A 21,584-nucleotide genomic window follows, 5' to 3' on the forward strand; every position below is an offset into this window, starting at 1 on the left:
TTCATGTAATTAGCAAGAGTCCATGAGCTAGTGACGTATGGGATATACATTCCTACCAGGAGGGGCAAAGTTTCCCAAACCTCAAAATGCCTATAAATATACCCCTCACCACACCCACAAATCAGTTTTACAAACTTTGCCTCCTATGGAGGTGGTGAAGTTAGTTTGTGCTAGATTCTACGTTGATATGCGCTCCGCAGCAGGTTGGAGCCCGGTTTTCCTCTCAGCGTGCAGTGAATGTCAGAGGGATGTGAAGAGCGTATTGCCTATTTGAATTCAATGATCTCCTTCTACGGGGTCTATTTCATAGGTTCTCTGTTATCGGTCGTAGAGATTCATCTCTTACCTCCCTTTTCAGATCGACGATATACTCTTATATACCATTACCTCTACTGATTCTCGTTTCAGTACTGGTTTGGCTTTCTACTACATGTAGATGAGTGTCCTGGGGTAAGTAAGTCTTATTTTCTGTGACACTCTAAGCTATGGTTGGGCACTTTGTTTATAAAGTTCTAAATATATGTGTTCAAACATTTATTTGCCTTGATTCAGGATGTTCAACGTTCCTTATTTCAGACAGTCAGTTTCATATTTGGGATAATGCATATGAATAAATCAATTTTTTTCTTACCTTAAAATTTGACTTTTTCCCTGTGGGCTGAAAATGCTTCATTTTATTGCGTCATTCTTGGCGCGGACTTTTTTGGTGCAAAATTTTTTTTCTTAGTTTCCAGCGTCATACGTGTCGCCGGAAGTTGCGTCATTTTTGACGTTTTTTTTGTGCCAAAAGTGTCGGCGTTCCGGATGTGGCTTCATTTTTTAAAAAATTTGGGCGTCACTATTGTCTCCAAATTATTTTAGTCTCTTTGTTTACTGCTTCTGGTTGCTAGAAGCTTGTTCACTGGCATTTTTTCCCATTCCTGAAACTGTCATTTAAGGAATTTGATCAATTTTGCTTTATATGTTGTTTTTTCTATTACATATTGCAAGATGTCCCAGATTGACCCTGAGTCAGAAGATACTTCTGGAAAACCGCTGCCTAGTGCTGGATCTACCAAAGTTAAGTGTATTTGCTGTAAACTTGTGGTATCTGTTCCTCCAGCTGTTGTTTGTAATGAATGTCATGACAAACTTGTTAATGCAGATAATATTTCCTTTAGTAATGTTACATTACCTGTTGTGGTTCCATCAACATCTAATCCTCAGTGTTCCTGTTAACATAAGAGATTTTTTTTCTAAATCCATTAAGAAGGCTATGTCTGTTATTCCTCCTTCTAGTAAACGTAAAAGGTCTTTTAAAACTTCTCATTTTTCAGATGAATTTTTAAATGAACATCATCATTCTGATAATGATTCCTCTGGTTCAGAGGATTCTGGTTCAGAGGTTGATGCTGATAAATCTTCATATTTATTCAAAATGGAATTTATTAGTTCTTTACTTAAAGAAGTCTTAATTGCATTAGAAATAGAGGATTCTGGTCCTCTTGATACTAAATCTAAACATTTAAATAAGGTTTTTAAATCTCCTGTAGTTATTCCAGAAGTTTTTCCTGTCCCTGATGCTATTTCTGAAGTAATCTCCAGGGAATGGAATAATTTGGGTAATTCATTTACTCCTTCTAAACGTTTTAAGCAATTATATCCTGTGCCATCTGACAGATTAGAGTTTTGGGACAAAATCCCTAAGGTTGATGGGGCTATCTCTACTCTTGCTAAACGTACTACTATTCCTACGGCAGATAGTACTTCCTTTAAGGATCCTTTAGATAGGAAAATTTAATCCTTTCTAAGAAAAGCTTACTTATGTTCAGGTAATCTTCTTAGACCTGCTATATCTTTAGCGGATGTTGCTGCAGCTTCAACTTTTTGGTTGGAAGCTTTAGTGCAACAAGTAACAGATCATAATTCTCATAGCATTGTTAATCTTCTTCAACATACTAATAACTTTATTTGTGATGTTATCTTTGATATCATTAGGGTTGAAACTTGGAATGCTGATATGTCTTCTAAGTCAACTTTGCTTTCACTTTCTTTCCAGGGTAATACATTATTTGGTTCACAGTTGGATTCTATTATCTCAACTTTTACTGGAGGGAAAGGAACTTTTTTACCACAGGATAAAAAATCTAAAGGTAAATTTAGGTCTAATAATCGTTTTCGTTCCTTTCGTCACAATAAGGAACAAAAGCCTGATCCTTCACCCACAGGAGCGGTATCAGTCTGGAAACCATCTCCAGTCTGGAATAAATCCAAGCCTTTTAGAAAACCAAAGCCAGCTCCCAAGTCCACATGAAGGTGCGGCCCTCATTCCAGCCCAGCTGGTAGGGGGCAGATTACGATTTTTCAAAGAAATTTGGATCAATTCAATTCACAATCTTTGGATTCAGAACATTGTTTCAGAAGGGTACAGAATTGGCTTCAAGATAAGGCCACCTGCAAAAAGATTTTTTCTTTCCCGTGTCCCAGTAAATCCAGCGAAGGCTCAAGCATTTCTGAAATGTGTTTCAGATCTAGAGTTGGCTGGAGTAATTATGCCAGTTCCAGTTCTGGAACAGGGACTGGGGTTTTATTCAAATCTCTTCATTGTACCAAAGAAGGAGAATTCCTTCAGACCAGTTCTGGATTTAAAAATATTGAATCGTTATGTAAGGATACCAACATTCAAAATGGTAACTATAAGGACTATCCTGCCTTTTGTTCAGCAAGGGCATTATATGTCCACAATAGATTTACAGGATGCATATCTGCATATTCCGATTCATCCAGATCACTTTCAGTTTCTGAGATTCTCTTTCCTAGAAAAGCATTACCAGTTTGTGGCTCTGCCATTTGGCCTAGCAACAGCTCCAAGGATTTTTACAAAGGTTCTCGGTGCCCTTCTCTCTGTAATCAGAGAACAGAGTATTGTGGTATTTCCTTATTTGGACGATATCTTGGTACTTGCTCAGTCTTCACATTTAGCAGAATCTCATACGAATCGACTTGTATTGTTTCTTCAAGATCATGGTTGGAGGATCAATTTACCGAAAAGTTCATTGATTCCTCGGACAAGGGTAACCTTTTTAGGTTTCCAGATAGATTCAGTGTCCATGACTCTGTCACTAACGAACAAGAGACCTCTAAACTTGATTTCAGCTGGTCGAAACCTTCAGTCTCAATCATTCCCTTCGGTAGCCTTATGCATGGAAATTCTAGGTCTTATGACTGCTGCATCGGACGCGATCCCCTTTGCTCGTTTTCACATGCGACCTCTTCAGCTCTGTATGCTGAACCAGTGGTGCAGGGATTACACAAAGATATCTCAATTGATATCTTTAAAACCGATTGTACGACACTCTCTGACGTGGTGGACAGATCACCATCGTTTAGTTCAGGGGGCTTCTTTTGTTCTTCCGACCTGGACTGTGATTTCAACAGATGCAAGTCTGACAGGTTGGGGAGCTGTTTGGGGGAACTCCATGCAATTTTCAGAGCTCTTCAGTCATGGCCTCTTCTAAAGAGAGAATCGTTCATTTGTTTTCAGACAGACAATGTCACAACTGTGGCATATATCAATCATCAAGGAGGGACTCACAGTCCTCTGGCTATGAAAGAAGTATCTCGAATTCTGGTATGGGCGGAATCCAGCTCCTGTCTAATCTCTGCGGTTCATATCCCAGGTATAGACAATTGGGAAGCGGATTATCTCAGTCGCCAAACGTTACATCCGGGCGAATGGTCTCTTCACCCAGAGGTATTTCTTCAGATTGTTCAAATGTGGGGGCTTCCAGAAATAGATCTGATGGCTTCTCATCGAAACAAGAAACTTCCCAGGTATCTGTCCAGATCCAGGGATCCTCAGGCGGAAGCAGTGGATGCATTGTCACTTCCTTGGAAGTATCATCCTGCCTATATCTTTCCACCTCTAGTTCTTCTTCCAAGAGTAATCTCCAAGATTCTGAAGGAATGCTAGTTTGTTCTGCTGGTGGCTCTAGCATGCCCTCACAGGTTTTGGTATGCGGATCTTGTCCGGATGGCCTCTTGCCAACCGTGGACTCTTCCGTTAAGACCAGACCTTCTGTCACAAGGTCCTTTTTTCCATCAGGATCTCAGATCCTTAAATTTGAAGGTATGGAGATTGAACGCTTGATTCTTAGTCAAAGAGGTTTCTCTGACTCTGTGATTAATACTATGTTACAGGCTCGTAAATCTGTATCTAGGAAGATATATTATCGAGTCTGGAAGATTTACATTTCTTGGTGTCTTTCTCATCATTTTTTCTGGCATTCTTTTAGAATTCCGAGAATTTTACAGTTTCTTCAGGATGGTTTGGATAAAGGTTTGTCTGCAAGTTCCTTGAAAGGACAAATCTCTGCTCTTTCTGTTCTTTTTCACAGAAAGATTGCTAATCTTCCTGATATTCATTGTTTTGTACAAGCTTTGGTTCGTATAAAACCTGTTATTAAGTCAATTTCTCCTCCTTGGAGTTTGAATTTGGTTCTGGGGGCTCTTCAAGCTCCTCCGTTTGAACCTATGCATTCACTGGACATTAAATTACTTTCTTGGAAAGTTTTTTGTTTCGTTTGGCCATCTCTTCTGCTAGAAGAGTTTCTGAATTATCTGCTCTTTCTTGTGAGTCTCCTTTTCTGATTTTTCATCAGGATAATGTGGTGTTGCGAACTTCTTTTAAATTTTTTCCTAAGGTTGTGAATTCTAACAACATTAGTAGAGAAATTGTGGTTCCTTCATTGTGTCCTAATCCTAAGAATTCTAAGGAGAGATCATTGCATTCTTTGGATGTAGTTAGAGCTTTGAAATATTATGTTGAAGCTACTAAGAATTTCCGAAAGACTTCTAGTCTATTTGTTATCTTTTCTGGTTCTAGGAAAGGTTAGAAGGCCTCTGCCATTTCTTTGGCATCTTGGTTGAAATCTTTAATTCATCATGCTTATGTCGAGTCGGGTAAAAATCCGCCTCAAAGGATTACAGCTCATTCTACTAGGTCAGTTTCTACTTCCTGGGCGTTTAGGAATGAAGCTTCGGTTGATCAGATTTGCAAAGCAGCAACTTGGTGGTCTTTGCATACTTTTACTAAATTCTACCATTTTGATGTGTTTTCTTCTTCTGAAGCAGTTTTTGGTAGAAAAGTACTTCAGGCAGCTGTTTCAGTTTGATTCTTCTGCTTATAATTTCAGTTTTTTTCATTATAAGATTTAAACTTTATTTTGGGTGTGGATTATTTTCAGCGGAATTCGCTTTCTTTATTTTATCCCTCCCTCTCTAGTGACTCTTGCGTGGAAGATCCACATCTTGGGTAGTCATTATCCCATATGTCACTAGCTCATGGACTCTTGCTAATTACATGAAAGAAAACATAATTTATGTAAGAACTTACCTGATAAATTAATTTCTTTCATATTAGCAAGAGTCCATGAGGCCCGCCCTTTTTTGTGGTGGTTATGATTTTTTTGTATAAAGCACAATTATTCCAATTCCTTATTTTTTTATGCTTTCGCACTTTGTCTTATCACCCCACTTCTTGGCTATGCGTTAAACTGATTTGTGGGTGTGGTGAGGGGTGTATTTATAGGCATTTTGAGGTTTGGGAAACTTTGCCCCTCCTGGTAGGAATGTATATCCCATACGTCACTAGCTCATGGACTCTTGCTAATATGAAATAAATGAATTTATCAGGTAAGTTCTTACATAAATTATGTTTTTCTATGCCGCAACTTTCTCCCCAAGCGTCACAACCTTTAACGCCCACCCAAGCGACGCTGTGTTCCTCAACCGCGTTCACTTCATTCACTCTGCAGGATATGGCTGCAGTTATGTTATCCACCCTTACAGAAGTTTTATCTAAGTTGCCAGTGTTACAAGGCAAACGTAGCAGGACAGAAGCCCATGTGGTCCCTGCGACTTCTGATGCTTTGATGGCTATCTCCGATGTACCCTCCCAGGGCTCTGAGTTGGGGGTTAGGGAGACCCTGTCTGAGGGGGAACGGTCTGACTCATGGAGTGCATTACCCCAGACAGATTCAGACATCATGTATTTTAGATTTAAACTTGAACACCTCCGTCTGTTGCTGCGAGAGGTTTTGCTGACTCTGGACGACTGTGACTCTATTGTGGTCCCACCAGAGAAATTGTGTAAGATGGACAAATACTTAGAGGTTCCTTCTTATTCTGATGTGTTTCAGGTTCCTAAGAGAATTTCGGAAATTATTACGCGGGAATGGGAAAGACCGGGTATCCCGTTCTCACCTTCTTCTAATTTTAAGAAAATGTATCCTATAGCTGACACTGTTCGGGGTTCTTGGCAAACGGTCCCTAAGGTGGAGGGAGCTATATCTACCCTGGCTAAGCGTACAACTATTCCTATTGAGGGCAGTTGTGCTTTTAAAGATCCTATGGATAAAAAGTTGGAGGGTCTTCTAAAAAAGCTATTTATTCATCAGGGTTTTCTATTACAACCGACGGCTTGTATTGTACTAGTTACAACTGCGGCTGCCTTTTTGGTTTGACGCCTTAGAGTCTCTTAAGACTGAGACTCCTTTAGAGAAAATACTAGATAGAATTAAGGCCCTTAAGCTGGCTAATTATTTTGTTACAGATGCCGCCTTTCAGATTGCCAAGTTGGCAGCTAAGAATGCAGGATTTGCCATTTTAGTGCAAAGAGCTTTATGGTTAAAATCTTGGTCTGCGGATGTGTCCTCTAAATCAAAGCTTTTGGCCATTCCTTTCAAAGGAAAGACCCTGTTCGGGCCTGACTTGAAAGAAATAATTTCTGACATTACGGGAGGTAAGGGTCACCTCCTACCTCAGGATAAAACGGCTAAACAGAGGGGTAAACTGAATAATTTTCGTTTGTTTCAAATTTCAAGGGAGTCCCCTCTTCCGCTAAACAGGAAGGGAATTTTGCACAAAAAAGTCCATCTGGAGACCCAACCAGGCTTGGAACAAGGGTAAACAACCCAAGAAGCCTGCTACTGCTCCCAAAACAGCATGAAGGGGCGGCCCCCGATCCAGGACCGGATCTAGTAGGGGCAGACTTTCTCTCTTTGTCCAGGCTTGGATAAGAGATGTTCAGGATCCCTGGACACTGGAAATTGTGTCTCAAGGGTATCAGCTGGAGTTCAAAAATTCCTTCCCAAGGGGAAAGTTTTCTTCTTTCATGATTGTCTGCAGACCAGATAAAAAGAGAGGCATTCTTACGTTGTGTAAAAGACCTCTCCACTATGGGAGTAATTTGTCCCCTTCCAATACAGGAACAGGGCAGGGATTTTACTCAAATCTTTTTGTGGTTCCCAAAAAAGAGGGAACGTTCTGACCCATTTTAGACCTCAAGAGTCTAAACAAGTTTCTCAGAGTTCCATCCTTCAAAATGGAGACTATTCGGACAATTCTTCCATTGATCCAGGAGACTCAATATGACTACCATGGACTTAAAGGATGCATATCTTCATGTTCCTATACACAGAGATCATCACCAGTTTCTGAGGTTTGCTTTTCTGGACAAACATTTTTAGTCTGTGGCCCTTCCTTTCGGGTTGACAACGTCACCCAGGAGCTTCACGAAGGTTCTAGGGTCTCTGCTAGCGGTTCTCAGACCGTGGGGCATTGCAGGGGCGCCTTATCTGGACGATATTCTGATCCAGGCATCGTCTTATTAGCTGACAAAGTCTCATACCGATATTGTCCTATTCTTTCTAAGGACTCACGGGTGGAAGGTGAATATAGAGTTCATTCATTCCACAGACAAGGGTTCCTTTCCTGGGAACTCTAATAGACTCTGTATTTATGAAAATCTTTTTGACGGAAGTCAGAAAGTTAAAGATTCTGAATACATGCCGAACCCTTCAGTCCAATCCTCGGCCATTAGTGGCTCAGTGCATGGAGGTTATTGGATTGATTGTGGCGGCTATGGACACCATTCAGTTTGCTCGTTTTTCATCTCAGTCCTCTACAACTGAGCATGCTCAGGCAGTGGAATGGAGATTATGCAAATTTGTCGACTCTATAGATCTGGATCAGGAGACGAGACTCTCTTCTTTGGGGGTTGTCGCTGGATCATCTTTCCCAAGGGACGTGCTTCCGCAGACCCTCATGGGTGATAGTGACAATGGACGCCAGCCTTCTAGGTTGGGGCGCAGTCTGGAATTCCCTGAAGGCTCAGGGTGTGTGGACTCGGTCGGAGTCTCTACTTCCAATCAATATTCTGGAATTGAGAGCAATATTCAATGCGCTTCAGGCTTGGCCTCAGTTAGCTTTGGCCAAGTTCATCCGGTTTCAGTCAGACAACATCATGACTGTGGCTTACATCAGTCATCAGGGAGGAACAAGGAGTTCCTTAGCGATGACTGAAGTATCCAAGATAATTCGGTGGGCGGAGGCTCACTCTTGTTATCTGTCAGCAATCTACATCCCAGGAGTGGATAACTGGGAAGCGGATTTTTTGAGCAGACAGACATTTCATCCAGGGGAATGGGAACTCCATCCGGAGGTCTTTGCCACCCTGATTCTCAGATGGGGCAGACCAGAGCTGGATCTTATGGCATCTCGTCAGAATGCCAAGCTCCCGCGATACGGATCCAGGTCCAGGGATCCTCAGGCCGCACTGATAGATGCCTTGACAGTGCCTTGGTCGTTCAACCTAGCTTATGTGTTTGATCCGAAGCAATCACCCGGAGGAAGCAGAGCAAACAGGAGAGGGCTTCAGTGATTCTCATCGCTCCTGCGTGGCTTTGCAGGACTTGGTATGCCGATCTGGTGGACATGTCCTCTCTGCCACTGTGGAAGCTTACATTGAGGCAGGACCTTCTCATTCAGGGATCCTTCCATCATCCGAATCTAGTTTCTCTGCAGCTGACTGCTTGGAGATTGAACGCTTGATTTTATCTAAGCGAGGGTTCTCTGATTCGGTCATTGATACCTTGATTCAGGCACGTAAGCCTGTTACTAGAAAAATTTACCATAAGATATGGCTTAAATATCTTTATTGGTGCGAATCCAAGGGCTACTCATGGAGTAGGGTTAGGATTCCTAGGATTTTATCTTTTCTCCAAGAAGGATTGGAGAAAGGGTTGTCGGCAAGTTCCTTAAAGGGACAGATTTCTGCTTTATCTATCTTACACAAGTGTCTGGCAGATGTTCCAGATGTTCAATCTTTTTGTCAGGCTCTGACTAGAATCAGGCCTGTGTTTAGACCAATTGCTCCTCCTTGGAGTTTCAATTTAGTTCTTAATGTTCTTCAAGGGGTTCCGTTTGAACCTATGCATTCCATAGATATTAAGTTGTTATCTTGGAAGGTTTTATTTTTGGTCGCTATTTCTTCTGCTCGCAGAGGCTTTACAATGTGATTCTCTTTATCTTATTTTCCATTCTGATAAGGTGGTCTTTGCGTACCAAACCGGGTTTTCTTCCTAAGGTTGTTTCTAATAAGAATATTAATCAGGAAATTGTTGTTCCTTCCTTGTGTCCTAATCCTTCTAAGAAGGAGCGTCTGTTACATAATTTGGACGTTGTGCCGTGAAGTTTTACTTGCAGGCGACTAAGGATTTCCGTCAATCATCTTCATTATTTATTGTTTTTTCTGGAAGACATAGGGGCCAGAAAGCTACGGCTACCTCTTTCTTTTTGGCTGAAGAGTATTATCCGTTTGGCATATGAGATTGCTGGACAGCAGCCTCGTGAAAGAATTATGGCTCATTCTACTAGGGCTGTGGCTTCCTCGTGGGCATTTAAAAATGATGCTTCTGTTGAACAGATTTGCAAGGCTGCAACTTGGTCTTCTCTTCACACTTTTTCCGAATTTTACAAATTTGACACTTTTGCCTCGTCCAAGGCTGTTTTTGGGAGAGAGGTTCTTCAAGCAGTGGTGCCTTACGTTTAGGTTCCAGTCTTGTCCCTCCCTTTCATCCGTGTCCTATAGCTTTGGTATTGTATCCCATAAGTAAGGATGAAATCCGTGGACTCGTCATATCTTGTAAAAGAAAAGGAAATTTATACTTACCTGATAAATTTGTTTTACGATATGACGAGTCCACGGCCCACCCTGTCATTTCTAAGACAGGTATTTATTTTTGTTAAACTTCAGTCACCTCTGCACCTTGGCTCTTCCTTTCTCTTCCTTTCTCTTCCTAACTTCGGTCGAATGACTGGAGTGGGAGGAAAGGGAGGAGCTATATATATACAGCTCTGCTGTGGTGCTCTTTGCCTCCTCCTGCTGACCAGGAGGTGTAATCCCATAAGTAATGATGAAATCCGTGGACTCGTCATATTGTAAAAGAAATAAATTTATCAGGTAAGCATAAATTTCCTTTTTGCACCAAAATGATGGTTTAAAGTAGAAAAAGTCTTGATTTTTGGCACAGGTTACACAGACCAATAAATCACACTGACAAACTTACTTATCAATAGACCTCCAATTTACACTATATCAATGACGTGCTCAGACTTTTTTTTTTCACTATTATGGAAATGTTACAAGGAAGCAAAATGTTTAAGGGATGTGGTGATGCATTAAACTTCATGAATCAACACGTTTCATTTAAAGGGATACTGAAGCCAAATTGTTGATGTGATAATTTTTACAAGGTATTGGCAAACAGCAATTTGCTAGAACAAGAATACAGACTTTATTCAGGAGCATCCATCTTAACTGCCCGCCCCCTCCATTCACATGACTAAAATGTTAACTGTTTATAATACACAGAGTGAACTAAGCATAACTATTGAACTTAAAATATAACAAAAAGCATACACATCATTAGTTTCTTTCATGATACATATAGAGCATGCAATTTTAAGCAAATGTCTAATTTACTACTATTATCAGTTTTTCTTTGTTCTCTTGCTATCTTTATTTGAAAAAGATGGCATCTAAGCAAAGGAGCCAGCCAATTTTTGGTTTAGATCCCTGGACAGCACTTGTTTATTGGTGGGTGAATTTATCCACCAATCAGCAAGAACAACCCAGGTTGGTCACCAAAAATGGGCCAGCTTCTAAACTTACATTCTTGCTTTTCAAATAAAGATACCAAGAGAACGAAGAAAATGTAATAGAAGTAAATTAGAAAGTTGCTTAAAATTGCATATGCTGTCTGAATTGCCAATTAAAAAATTTGGGTTCAGTGGTCCTTTTAACATAGGCATGATAATTTTTTTCCAGTTTGAAATTGAACTCACCCAATTACTGCACCCTCTGTGGGTGATACAGCCTATTAGATGCCATGTCTCCTGAGCATATTCAGTAGGACCATGCTTTGTTTTCCTTGTCTTGGGCAAGAGAAACATTTAAGAGTACTGTGTGCATTGTGGACATCTTTCCTCCCTGTGGCACAAACTCCTAAGAGTATACGCCCATTGAAAATTGTGGCTTGTTAGATAAGTTATCTGGCCTTTTTAAAGCCTCAGTGATTATGTTAGCGCATTTATTCTCAGCTAAATGCTTTAAAAGATGAATAGTGATTTAGGATGATTTGTAAAATATAAATCATCAAAGACTCATTTCTGCTCAGCAGGTTGTTATGTGGGCGGGGAGTTTAATTGTTTACATTTTTGCGGATGAATTTGGCTGTAAACTATGAAATATGTGCAATTTTGTTTTGGCTATTTTTTCAACGCTTTATGGTTACTAAATTATAGCTTCTGTTCTAAAAATGTGTACAGTGATATCACTAGCTGTAAAACTAAAGTTAAACTTGGTTTGTGTCTACGGTAATTCAACTTAAAAGCATACATAGCCAATGCACCTTGTTCTTGCCCTTGATGAAAATATTTTGCTTTTTCTGTATGATATGGCCTATCCTAGTGTAAGAGTACAAGTTAGCTTCATAGGCAATGATACTGCTAGAAGTGTGTTGGCATCTTTTGTTAAATGAATGACTTCACTGCTATACATTAATGTTTTTCCACCTCTTTTTCCCATTATAGCGTTCATCTCTGTCTCCATTGATAGCTCCACTCTTAGCCGTGAAAAGGTCCCGTCCAAGTGAGGCTGCAGCTGTTGTATCAGAGAATGTGAGTGAATCAGTGGGTAAAAATCTTGCCCTAAACTAGGTCTATGAGTAAAACATAATCTATATAATGACTGTACATTTGTACATTATGTGAACACAGAATGACAACGTTTAAAGGGACATACAAAAAAAAGAGAATTATTTCCTGATTAAGATAGAGCATACAATTTGAAACAACTTTCCGATTTACTTCTATTATAAAATGTGCTTAATTTTCTTGCTAACCTTTGCTGAAGGAGCAGTAGTGACATACTGGGAGATAGCTGATCATATTTGATGAGCCAATGACAAGTCATGTATGTCCAGCCACCAATCAGCAGCTAACTCCCAGGATTGTGGGATATGTACATATTCCAATTTAAAAATATAAATACATTTAAGTGTCTTAAAGGATTACTAATGTTTGCTTTTCTTTCATGTAATTAGCAAGAGTCCATGAGCTAGTGACGTATGGGATATACATTCCTACCAGGAGGGGCAAAGTTTCCCAAACCTCAAAATGCCTATAAATACACCCCTCACCACACCCACAATTCAGTTTTACAAATTTGCCTCCCGTGGAGGTGGTGAAGTAAGTTTGTGCTAGATTCTACGTTGATATGCGCTTCGCAGCAGGCTAGAGCCCGGTTTTCCTCTCAGAGTGCAGTGAATGTCAGAGGGATGTGAAGAGAGTATTGCCTATTTGAATTCAATGGTCTCCTTCTACGGAATCTATTTCATAGGTTCTCTGTTATCGGTCGTAGAGATTCATCTCTTACCTCCCTTTTCAGATCGACGATATACTCTTATATATACCATTACCTCTACTGATTCTCATTTCAGTACTGGTTTGGCTATCTACAACATGTAGATGAGTGTCCTGGGGTAAGTAAGTCTTATGTTTTGTGACACTAAGCTATGGTTGGGCACTTTATATATAAAGTTCTAAATATGTCTTTAAACTTATATTTGCCTTGATTCAGGATGATCAATATTCCTTATTTCAGACAGTCAGTTTCATTATTTGGGATAATGCATATGAATAATCAATTTTTTTCTTACCTTAAAATTGTTTCAAATTGACTTTTTTCCCTGTGGGCTGTTAGGCTCGCGGGGGCTGAAAATGCTTCAATTTATTGCGTCATTCTTGGCGCTGACTTTTTGGCACAAATTTTTTTTTATCATTTCCGGCGTCATACTTGACGTTTTGCACCAAAAATGTCGGCGTCACCAGATGTGGCGTCATTCTTGGCGCCAAAAAAATTTAAGGCGCCAATAATGTGGGCGTCTTTTTTGGCGCTAAAAAATGTGGGCGTCATTCTTGTCTCCACCTTTTTTTCACAATGTTTCAGTCTCATTTTTCATTGCTTCTGGTTGCTAGAGGCTTGTTCATTGGCATTTTTTCCCATTCCTGAAACTGTCATTTAAGGAATTTGATAATTTTGCTTTATATGTTGTTTTTTTTCTATTACATATTGCAAGATGTCTCAGATTGACCCTGGATCAGAATCTACTTCTGGAAAGACGCTGCCTGATGCTGGTTCTACCAAAGTTAAGTGCATTTGTTGTAAACTTGCGGTAACTGTTCCTCCGGCTGTAGTTTGTGATGAATGTCAATGATAAGCTTGCTAATGCAGATAGTATTTCCATTAGTAATATACCATTACCTGTTGCTGTTCCCTCAACATCTAATACTCAGGATGTTCCTGTTAATATAAAAGAATTTGTTTCTAAATCTATTAGGAAGGCTATGTCTGTTATTCCTCCTTCCAGTAAACGTAAAAGGTCTTTTAAAACTTTTTCAGATGAAATTTTAAACGACCGTCGTCATTCTGATTTGTCTGTTTCTGATGAGGATTTTTCTGGTTCAGAGGATTCTGTCTCAGATATTGACACTGATAAATCTTCATATTTATTTAAAATGGAATTTATTCGCTCTTTACTTAAAGAAGTTTAATCGCATTAGAGATGGAGGAATCTAGTCCTCTTGATACTAAATCTACTAAGCGTTTAAATTCGGTTTTTAAACCTCCTATGGTTATTCCAGAAGTTTTTCCTGTCCCTGATGCTATTTCTGAAGTAATTTCTAGGGAATGGAATAATATGGGTACTTCATTTACTCCTTCTCAAAGGTTTAAGAAATTGTATCCTGTGCCATCTGACAGATTAGAGTTTTGGGACAAAATCCCTAAAGTTGATGGGGCTATCTCTACTCTTGCTAAACGTACTACTATTCCTACGGCAGATAGTACTTCCTTTAAGGATCCTTTAGATAGGAAGATTGAATCCTTTCTAAGGAAAGCTTATTTATGTTCAGGTAATCTTCTTAGGCCTGCTATTTCTTTGGCTGATGTTGCTGCCGCTTCCACTTTTTGGTTGGAGGCTTTAGCACAACAAGTATCAGACAATAATACTCATAGCATTGTTAAACTTCTTCAACATGCTAATAACTTTATTTATGATTCCATCTTTGATATCATTAGAGTTGATGTCAGGTATATGTCTTTAGCTAGAAGAGCTTTATGGCTTAAAACTTGGAATGCAGATATGTCTTCTAAGTCAACTTTGCTTTCTCTTTCTTTCCAAGGTAATAAATTATTTGGTTCCCAGTTGGATTCTATTATTTCAACTGTTACTGGGGGGAAAGGAAATTTTTTTGCCTCAGGACAAAAAATCTAAGGTAAATATAGGGCTGCTAATCGTTTTCGTTCCTTTCGTCAGAATAAGGAACAGAAGCCTGACCCTTCCCCTAAAGGAACGGTTTCTGTTGGAAACCTTCTCCAATCTGGAATAAATCCAAGCCTTTTAGAAAGTCAAAAACCAGCTCCCAAGTCCACATGAAGGTGCTGGCCTTCATTCCAGCACAGCTGGTAGGGGGCAGGTTACGATTTTTCAAAGACATTTGGATCAATTCGATTCACAGTCTTTGGATTCAGAACATTGTTTCACAAGGGTACAGAATAGGTTTCAAGGTAAGGCCGCCTGCAAAGAGACTTTTTTCTCTCTCGCATTCCAATAAACCCAGTGAAGGCTCAGGCATTTCTGAAGTGTGTTTCAGATCTAGAGTTGGCTGGTGTAATTGTGCCAGTTCTGGAACAGGGTCTGGGGTTTTACTCAAATCTATTCATTGTACCAAAGAAGGAGAATTCCTTCAGACCAGTTCTGGATCTAAAGATATTGAATAGTTATGTAAGGATACCAACATTCAAAATGGTAACTATAAGGACTATTCTGCCTTTTGTTCAGCAAGGGCATTATATGTCCACAATAGATTTACAGGATGCATATCTTCATATTCCGATTCATCCAGATCACTTTCAGTTTCTGAGATTTTCTTTTCTAGACAAGCATTACCAGTTTGTGGCCCTTCCGTTTGGCCTAGCAACAGCTCCAAGGATCTTTTCAAAGGTTCTCAGTGCCCTTCTCTCTGTAATCAGAGAACAGGGTATTGCGGTATTTCCTTATTTGGACGATATCTTGGTACTTGCTCAGTCTTCACATTCTGCAGAATCTCATACGAATCAACTTGTGTCGTTTCTTCAAAGACATGGTTGGAGGATCAATTTATCAAAGAGTTTGTTGATTCCTTAGACTCAGGTAACCTTTTTGGGTTTTCAAATAGATTCAGTGTCCATGACCTTGTCTCTAACAGAAAAGAGACGTCTGAAATTGGTTTCAGCTTCGGTAGCTTTATGCATGGAAATTCTAGGTCTCATGACTGCTTCATCGGACGCGATCCCCTTTGCTCGTTTTCACATGTGACCTCTTCAGCTTTTGTATGCTGAGCCAATGGTGCAGGGATTATACAAAGATATCACAGTTAATATCCTTAAATCCCAATGTACGACACTCTCTTGACGTGGTGGTTTAGATCACCATTGTTTAGTCCAAGGGGCTTCTTTTGTTCGTCCAACCTGGACTGTGATCTCAACAGATGCGAGTCTGTCAGGTTGGGGAGCTGTATGGGGATCTCTGACAGCGCAGGGGGTTTGGGAATCTCAGGAGGCGAGATTACCAATAAACATTTTGGAACTCCGTGCGATTTTCAGAGCTCTTCAGTTCTGGCCTCTTCTAAAGAGAGAATCGTTTATTTGTTTTCAGACAAGACAATGTCACAACCGTGGCATATGTCAATCATCAGGGTGGGACTCGCAGTCCTCAGGCTATGAAAGAAGTATCTCGGATACTTGTATGGGCGGAATCCAGCTCCTGTCTAATCTCTGCGGTTCACATACCAGGCATAGACAATTGGGAAGCGGATTATCTCAGTCGCCAGACTTTACATCCGGGCGAATGGTCCCTTCACCCAGAGGTATTTCTTCAGATTGTTCAAATCTGGGGACTTCCAGAAATAGATCTGATGGCCTCTCATCTAAACAAGAAACTTCCCAGGTATCTGTCCAGATCCAGGGATCCTCAGGCGGAGGCAGTGGACGCGTTGTTGCTTCCTTGGAATTATCAAATTCTAATGGAACGTTCGTTTGTACTGCTGGTGGCTCCAGCATGGCCTCACAGGTTTTGGTATGCGGATCTCATTCGGATGGCCACTTGCCAACCTTGGACTCTTCCGTTAAGACCAGACCTTCTATCTCAAGTCCCTTTTTTCCATCAGGATCTCAAATCATTAAATTTGAAGGTATGGAAATTGAACGCTTGATTCTTAGTCATAGAGGTTTCTCTGACTCAGTAATTAATACTATGTTATAGGCTCGTAAATCTGTATCTAGGAGGATTTATTATCGAGTCTGGAAGACTTACATTTCTTGGTGTTCTTCTCATAAATTCTCCTTGCATTCTTTTAGAATTCCTAGAATTTTACAGTTTCTTCAGGATGGTTTGGATAAAGGTTTGTCTGCAAGTTCCTTGAAAGGACAAATCTCTGCTCTTTCTGTTCTTTTTCACAGAAAGATTGCTAATCTTCCTAATATTCATTGTTTTGTACAGGCTTTGGTTCGTATCAAACCTGTCATTAAGTCAATCTCTCCTCCTTGGAGTCTTAATTTGGTTCTGAGGGCTTTTCAAGCTCCTCCGTTTGAACCTATGCATTCTCTAGACATTAAATTACTTTCTTGGAAAGTTCTGTTCCTTTTGGCCATCTCTTCTGATAGAAGAGTTTCTGAGTTATCTGCTCTTTCTTGTGAATCTCCTTTTCTGATTTTTTTCATCAGGATAAGGCAGTGTTGCGGACTTCATTTAAATTTTTACCTAAGGTTGTGAATTCTAACAACATTAGTAGAGAAATTGTTGTTCCTTCATTGTGTCCTAATCCTAAGAATTCAAAGGAGAGATCTTTACATTCTTCGGATGTAGTAAGAGCTTTGAAATATTATGTTGAAGCTACTAAAGATTTTAGAAAGACTTCTAGTCTATTTGTTATCTTTTCTGGGTCCAGAAAAGGTCAGAAGGCCTCCGCCATTTCTTTGGCGTTTTGGTTAAAGTCTTTGATTCATCATGCTTATGTAGAGTCGGGTAAATCCCCGCCTCAAAGAATTACGGCTCATTCTACTAGGTCAGTTTCTACTTCCTGGGTGTTTAGGAATGAAGCTTCTGTTGATCAGATTTGCAAAGCAGCAACTTGGTCTTCTTTGCATACTTTTACTAAATTCTACCATTTTGATGTGTTTTCTTCTTCTGAAGCAGTTTTTGGTAGAAAAGTATTTCAGGCAGCTGTTTCAGTTTGATTCGTCTGCTTATAATTTCAGTTTTTTTTCATTATTGAGATTAAAACTTTTGTTTTGGGTTGTGGATTATTATTTTTCAGCGGAATTGGCTGTCTTTATTTTATCCCTCCCTCTCTAGTGACTCTTGCGTGGAAGTTCCACATCTTGGGTATTTATTATCCCATACGTCACTAGCTCATGGACTCTTGCTAATTACATGAAAGAAAACATAATTTATTTAAGAACTTACCTGATAAATTCATTTCTTTCATATTAACAAGAGTCCATGAGGCCCACCCTTTTTTGTGGTGGTTATGATTTTTTTTGTATAAAGCACAATTATTCCAATTCCTTATTTTTGATGCTTTCGCTCCTTTCTTGTCACCCCACTTCTTAGCTATTCATTAAACTGAATTGTGGGTGTGGTGAGGGGTGTATTTATAGGCATTTTGAGGTTTGGGAAACTTTGCCCCTCCTGGTAGGAATGTATATCTCATACGTCACTAGCTCATGGACTCTTGCTAATATGAAAGAAATGAATTTATCAGGTAAGTTCTTACATAAATTGTTTTTTTGGTCCATACTATTTTATATATTTTTTGGTCCACATATTTTAAACCACATCAATTATAACAATCCAATCTACCTTATTTGGTCTTGAAACAATGCTCCAAATCTATAAAAAAATGTTTTTATTTTAATCGCATGACATCACTTCATCCAGCCCTCAAATATAGGCCGTACACGGTATACCTCGGATGCCAATCCGAGTGTTTGCGAGTATTTGCATAAAATTATAATACGATTTAGTCAACCTACGCATGCGCAATTTGAATTGTCTATTCGCGCGTGCACAAATTGCGGCACTGATGCATTACCCACAATATATTTACAAAAAACGTGTGCGCATTTCTAATAGACATGAAGACGGTGACGTATTTGATGATGGTTACCTATCTTGCGCATGCGTATCTCGTTCAGCAGTCGCCATCTTCCAACTGGAGTTGTCCTCCCGCATTGGAGAGAGCAAACGGATCGCAAAGCTATTATCAGTTTTTCTTTGTTCTCTTGCTATCTTTATTTGAAAAAGATGGCTTCTAAGCAAAGGAGCCAGCCAATTTTTGGTTTAGATCCCTGGACAGCACTTGTTTATTGGTGGGTGAATTTATCCACCAATCAGAAAGAACAACCCAGGTTGTTCACCAAAAATGGGTCAGCTTCTAAACTTACATTCTTGCTTTTCAAATAAAGATACCAAGAGAATGAAGAAAATGTAATAGAAGTAAATTAGAAAGTTGCTTAAAATTGCATGCTCTGTCTGAATCGCCAATTCAAAAAATTTGGGTTCAGTGTCCTTTTAACATAGGCATGATAATTTTTTTCCAGTTGTAAATTGAACTCGCCCAATTACTGCACCCTCTGTGGGTGATACAGCCTATTAGAAGCCATGTCTCCTGAGCATATTCAGTAGGACCATGCTTTGTTTTCTTTGTCTTGGGCAAGAGAAACCTTTAAGAGTACTGTATGCATTGTGGACATCGTTCCTCCCTGTGGCACAAACTCCTAAGAGTATACGCCCATTGAAAATTGTGGCTTGTTAGATAAGTTATCTGGCCTCAGTGATTATGTTAGCGCATTTATTCACAGCTAAATGCTATAAAACATGAATAGTGATTTAGGATGATTTGTAAAATATAAATCATCAAAACTCTCATTTCTGCTCAGCATGTTGTTGTGTGTGGGGAGTTTAATTGTTACATTTTTGCGGATGAATTTGGCTGTAAACTATGAAATATGTGCAATTTTGTTTTGGCTATTTTTTCAACCGCTTTATGGTTACTAAATTATAGCTTCTGTTCTAAAAATGTGTACAGTGATATCACTAGCTGTAAAACTAAAGTTAAACTTGGTTTGTGTCTACGGTAATTCAACTTAAAAGGCATACATAGCCAATGCACCTTGTTCTTGCCTTGATGAAAATATTTTCTTTTTCTGTATGATATGGCCTATCCTAGTGTAAGAGTACAAGTTAGCTTCATAGGCAATGATACTGCTAGAAGTGTGTTGGCATCTTTTGTTAAATGAATGACTTCACTGCTATACATTAATGTTTTTCCACCTCTTTTTCCCATTATAGCGTTCATCTCTGTCTCCATTGATAGCTCACTCTTAGCCGTGAAAAGGTCCCGTCCAAGTGATACTGCAGCTGTTGTATCAGAGAATGTGAGTTAATCAGTGGGTAAAAATCTTGCCCTAAACTAGGTCTATGAGTAAAACATAATCTATATAATGACTGTACATTTGTACATTATGTGAACACAGAATGGCAACGTTTAAAGGGACACACAAATAAAATAATTATTTCCTGATTAAGATAGAGCATACAATTTGAAACAACTTTCCGATTTACTTCTATTATAAAATTTGCTTAATTTTTGTCCAAAATATTTTATATATTTTTTGGTCCACATATTTTAAACCACATCAATTATAACAATCCAATCTACCTTATTTGGTCTTGAAACAAAGCTCCAAATCTATAAAAAATAGCGTTTTATTTCAATCGCATGACATCACTTCATCCAGCCCTCAAATATGGGCCGTACACGGTATACCTCAGTTGCCAATCCTATTTGCGAGTATTTGCATAAAATTATAATACGATTTAGTCAACCTACGCATGCGCAGTTTGAATAATAGACATGAAGACGGTGACGTATTTGATGATGGTTACCTATCTCGCGCATGCGTATCTCGTTCAGCAGTCGCCATCTTCCAACTGGAGTTGTCCTCCCGCATTGGAGAGAGCAAACGGATCGCAAAGCAATGAGTTTGGAAAAGATAGAAATTTCGGAGCAAGTTATATTTGTAACATGATGGGCATTGAAAATGTATTTTAGATGTTTATTTTTAAACTATAGTGAATTATTTTGTGTTTACAGTGTTCGTTTAAAATGTCATGATCTATCTGAATCATGCAAGTTTAATTTTGACTTTCTTTTTAAAGACCCGATGAGTCCACGGATTTCATCCTTACTTGTGGGATATTCACCTCCTGGTCAACAGGAGGAAGCAAAGAGCACCACAGCAGAGCTGCTATATATAGCTCCTCCCTTCCCTCCCACTCCAGTCATTCTCTTTGCCTATGTTAGTGATAGGAAGAGGTAAAGTGAGGTGTTAGTATAGATTCTTCAATCAAGAGTTTATTGTATTAAAAGTAGTGCCAGAGAGTGCTACTTTGTTCTAGGGTGTAGCCATAGTCCATATCAGTCTCTACAGGAGAGCATTTGGTGGCTTTAAAGCAATAGGAATTTGTGGGACATAATTCTCACTGCGCCTCCCGTATACTGTTGCTGCCCTATCCGGGAAAAAAATCTGAGGGATATTACTCGGTGTTTTTCTTTTAATACTCAGGTCCATGTGAGGAGTAGGACTTCACACACCTGGGAGCTGCCTTTGCTGTCGGCAGATTGTGAGGTAAGTGCCATTTTTTTTTTTCTGGGCTTAGAAGAAAGAAAATAACTCAGAAGTTGGCCACTTACATTGTAAATGGGAAGCCCTTAGTAACAGATATGGGCTCTTTATTCAGGTATGAATTCTTCTTTCATGGGAGGCTATACTAGACAGCACATGTACTTCCATTGTCACACACACTCTCAGCAGTTATATAATAACAAACATGCCGACCGGGAGGTTATAATATTGACATTGCCACTGTTGAGCTTACTTAGGCTCTTTCGGTTAACATGCTATTTGTATTGAGGCCTCATCTCCCGGCGGTTACATTAAAAAAATGCCGCCCAGGAGATGACACTGCTGATATTTCCCTAGGCGAGTATAATTGCACACTTTTGCCTTTACCTATCTATTAGTATTAGATGGTATCAGGGGCAATCTATCACATCTCCTGGCGGTTAAATAACAAAGCATGTTGACCGGGAGATGA

The 21,584-nt window shown here is 39.5% G+C and overlaps 1 protein-coding gene across 1 annotated transcript in view; it reads left to right on the forward strand.

The window, feature by feature from the left end:
- The window catches only part of LOC128658006 (rac GTPase-activating protein 1-like), a 578,168-nt gene that overhangs the window by 49,902 nt on the left and 506,682 nt on the right, over positions 1 to 21,584 (forward strand). The window contains exon 7 of the mRNA XM_053712449.1: positions 11,914 to 12,000. Coding sequence (XP_053568424.1) covers positions 11,914 to 12,000 — 87 coding nt within the window. The remainder of the gene's footprint in view (positions 1 to 11,913; positions 12,001 to 21,584) is intronic.

This window comes from Bombina bombina, chromosome 1 (genome assembly GCF_027579735.1).
Source record: "Bombina bombina isolate aBomBom1 chromosome 1, aBomBom1.pri, whole genome shotgun sequence".
NCBI lineage: Eukaryota > Metazoa > Chordata > Amphibia > Anura > Bombinatoridae > Bombina > Bombina bombina.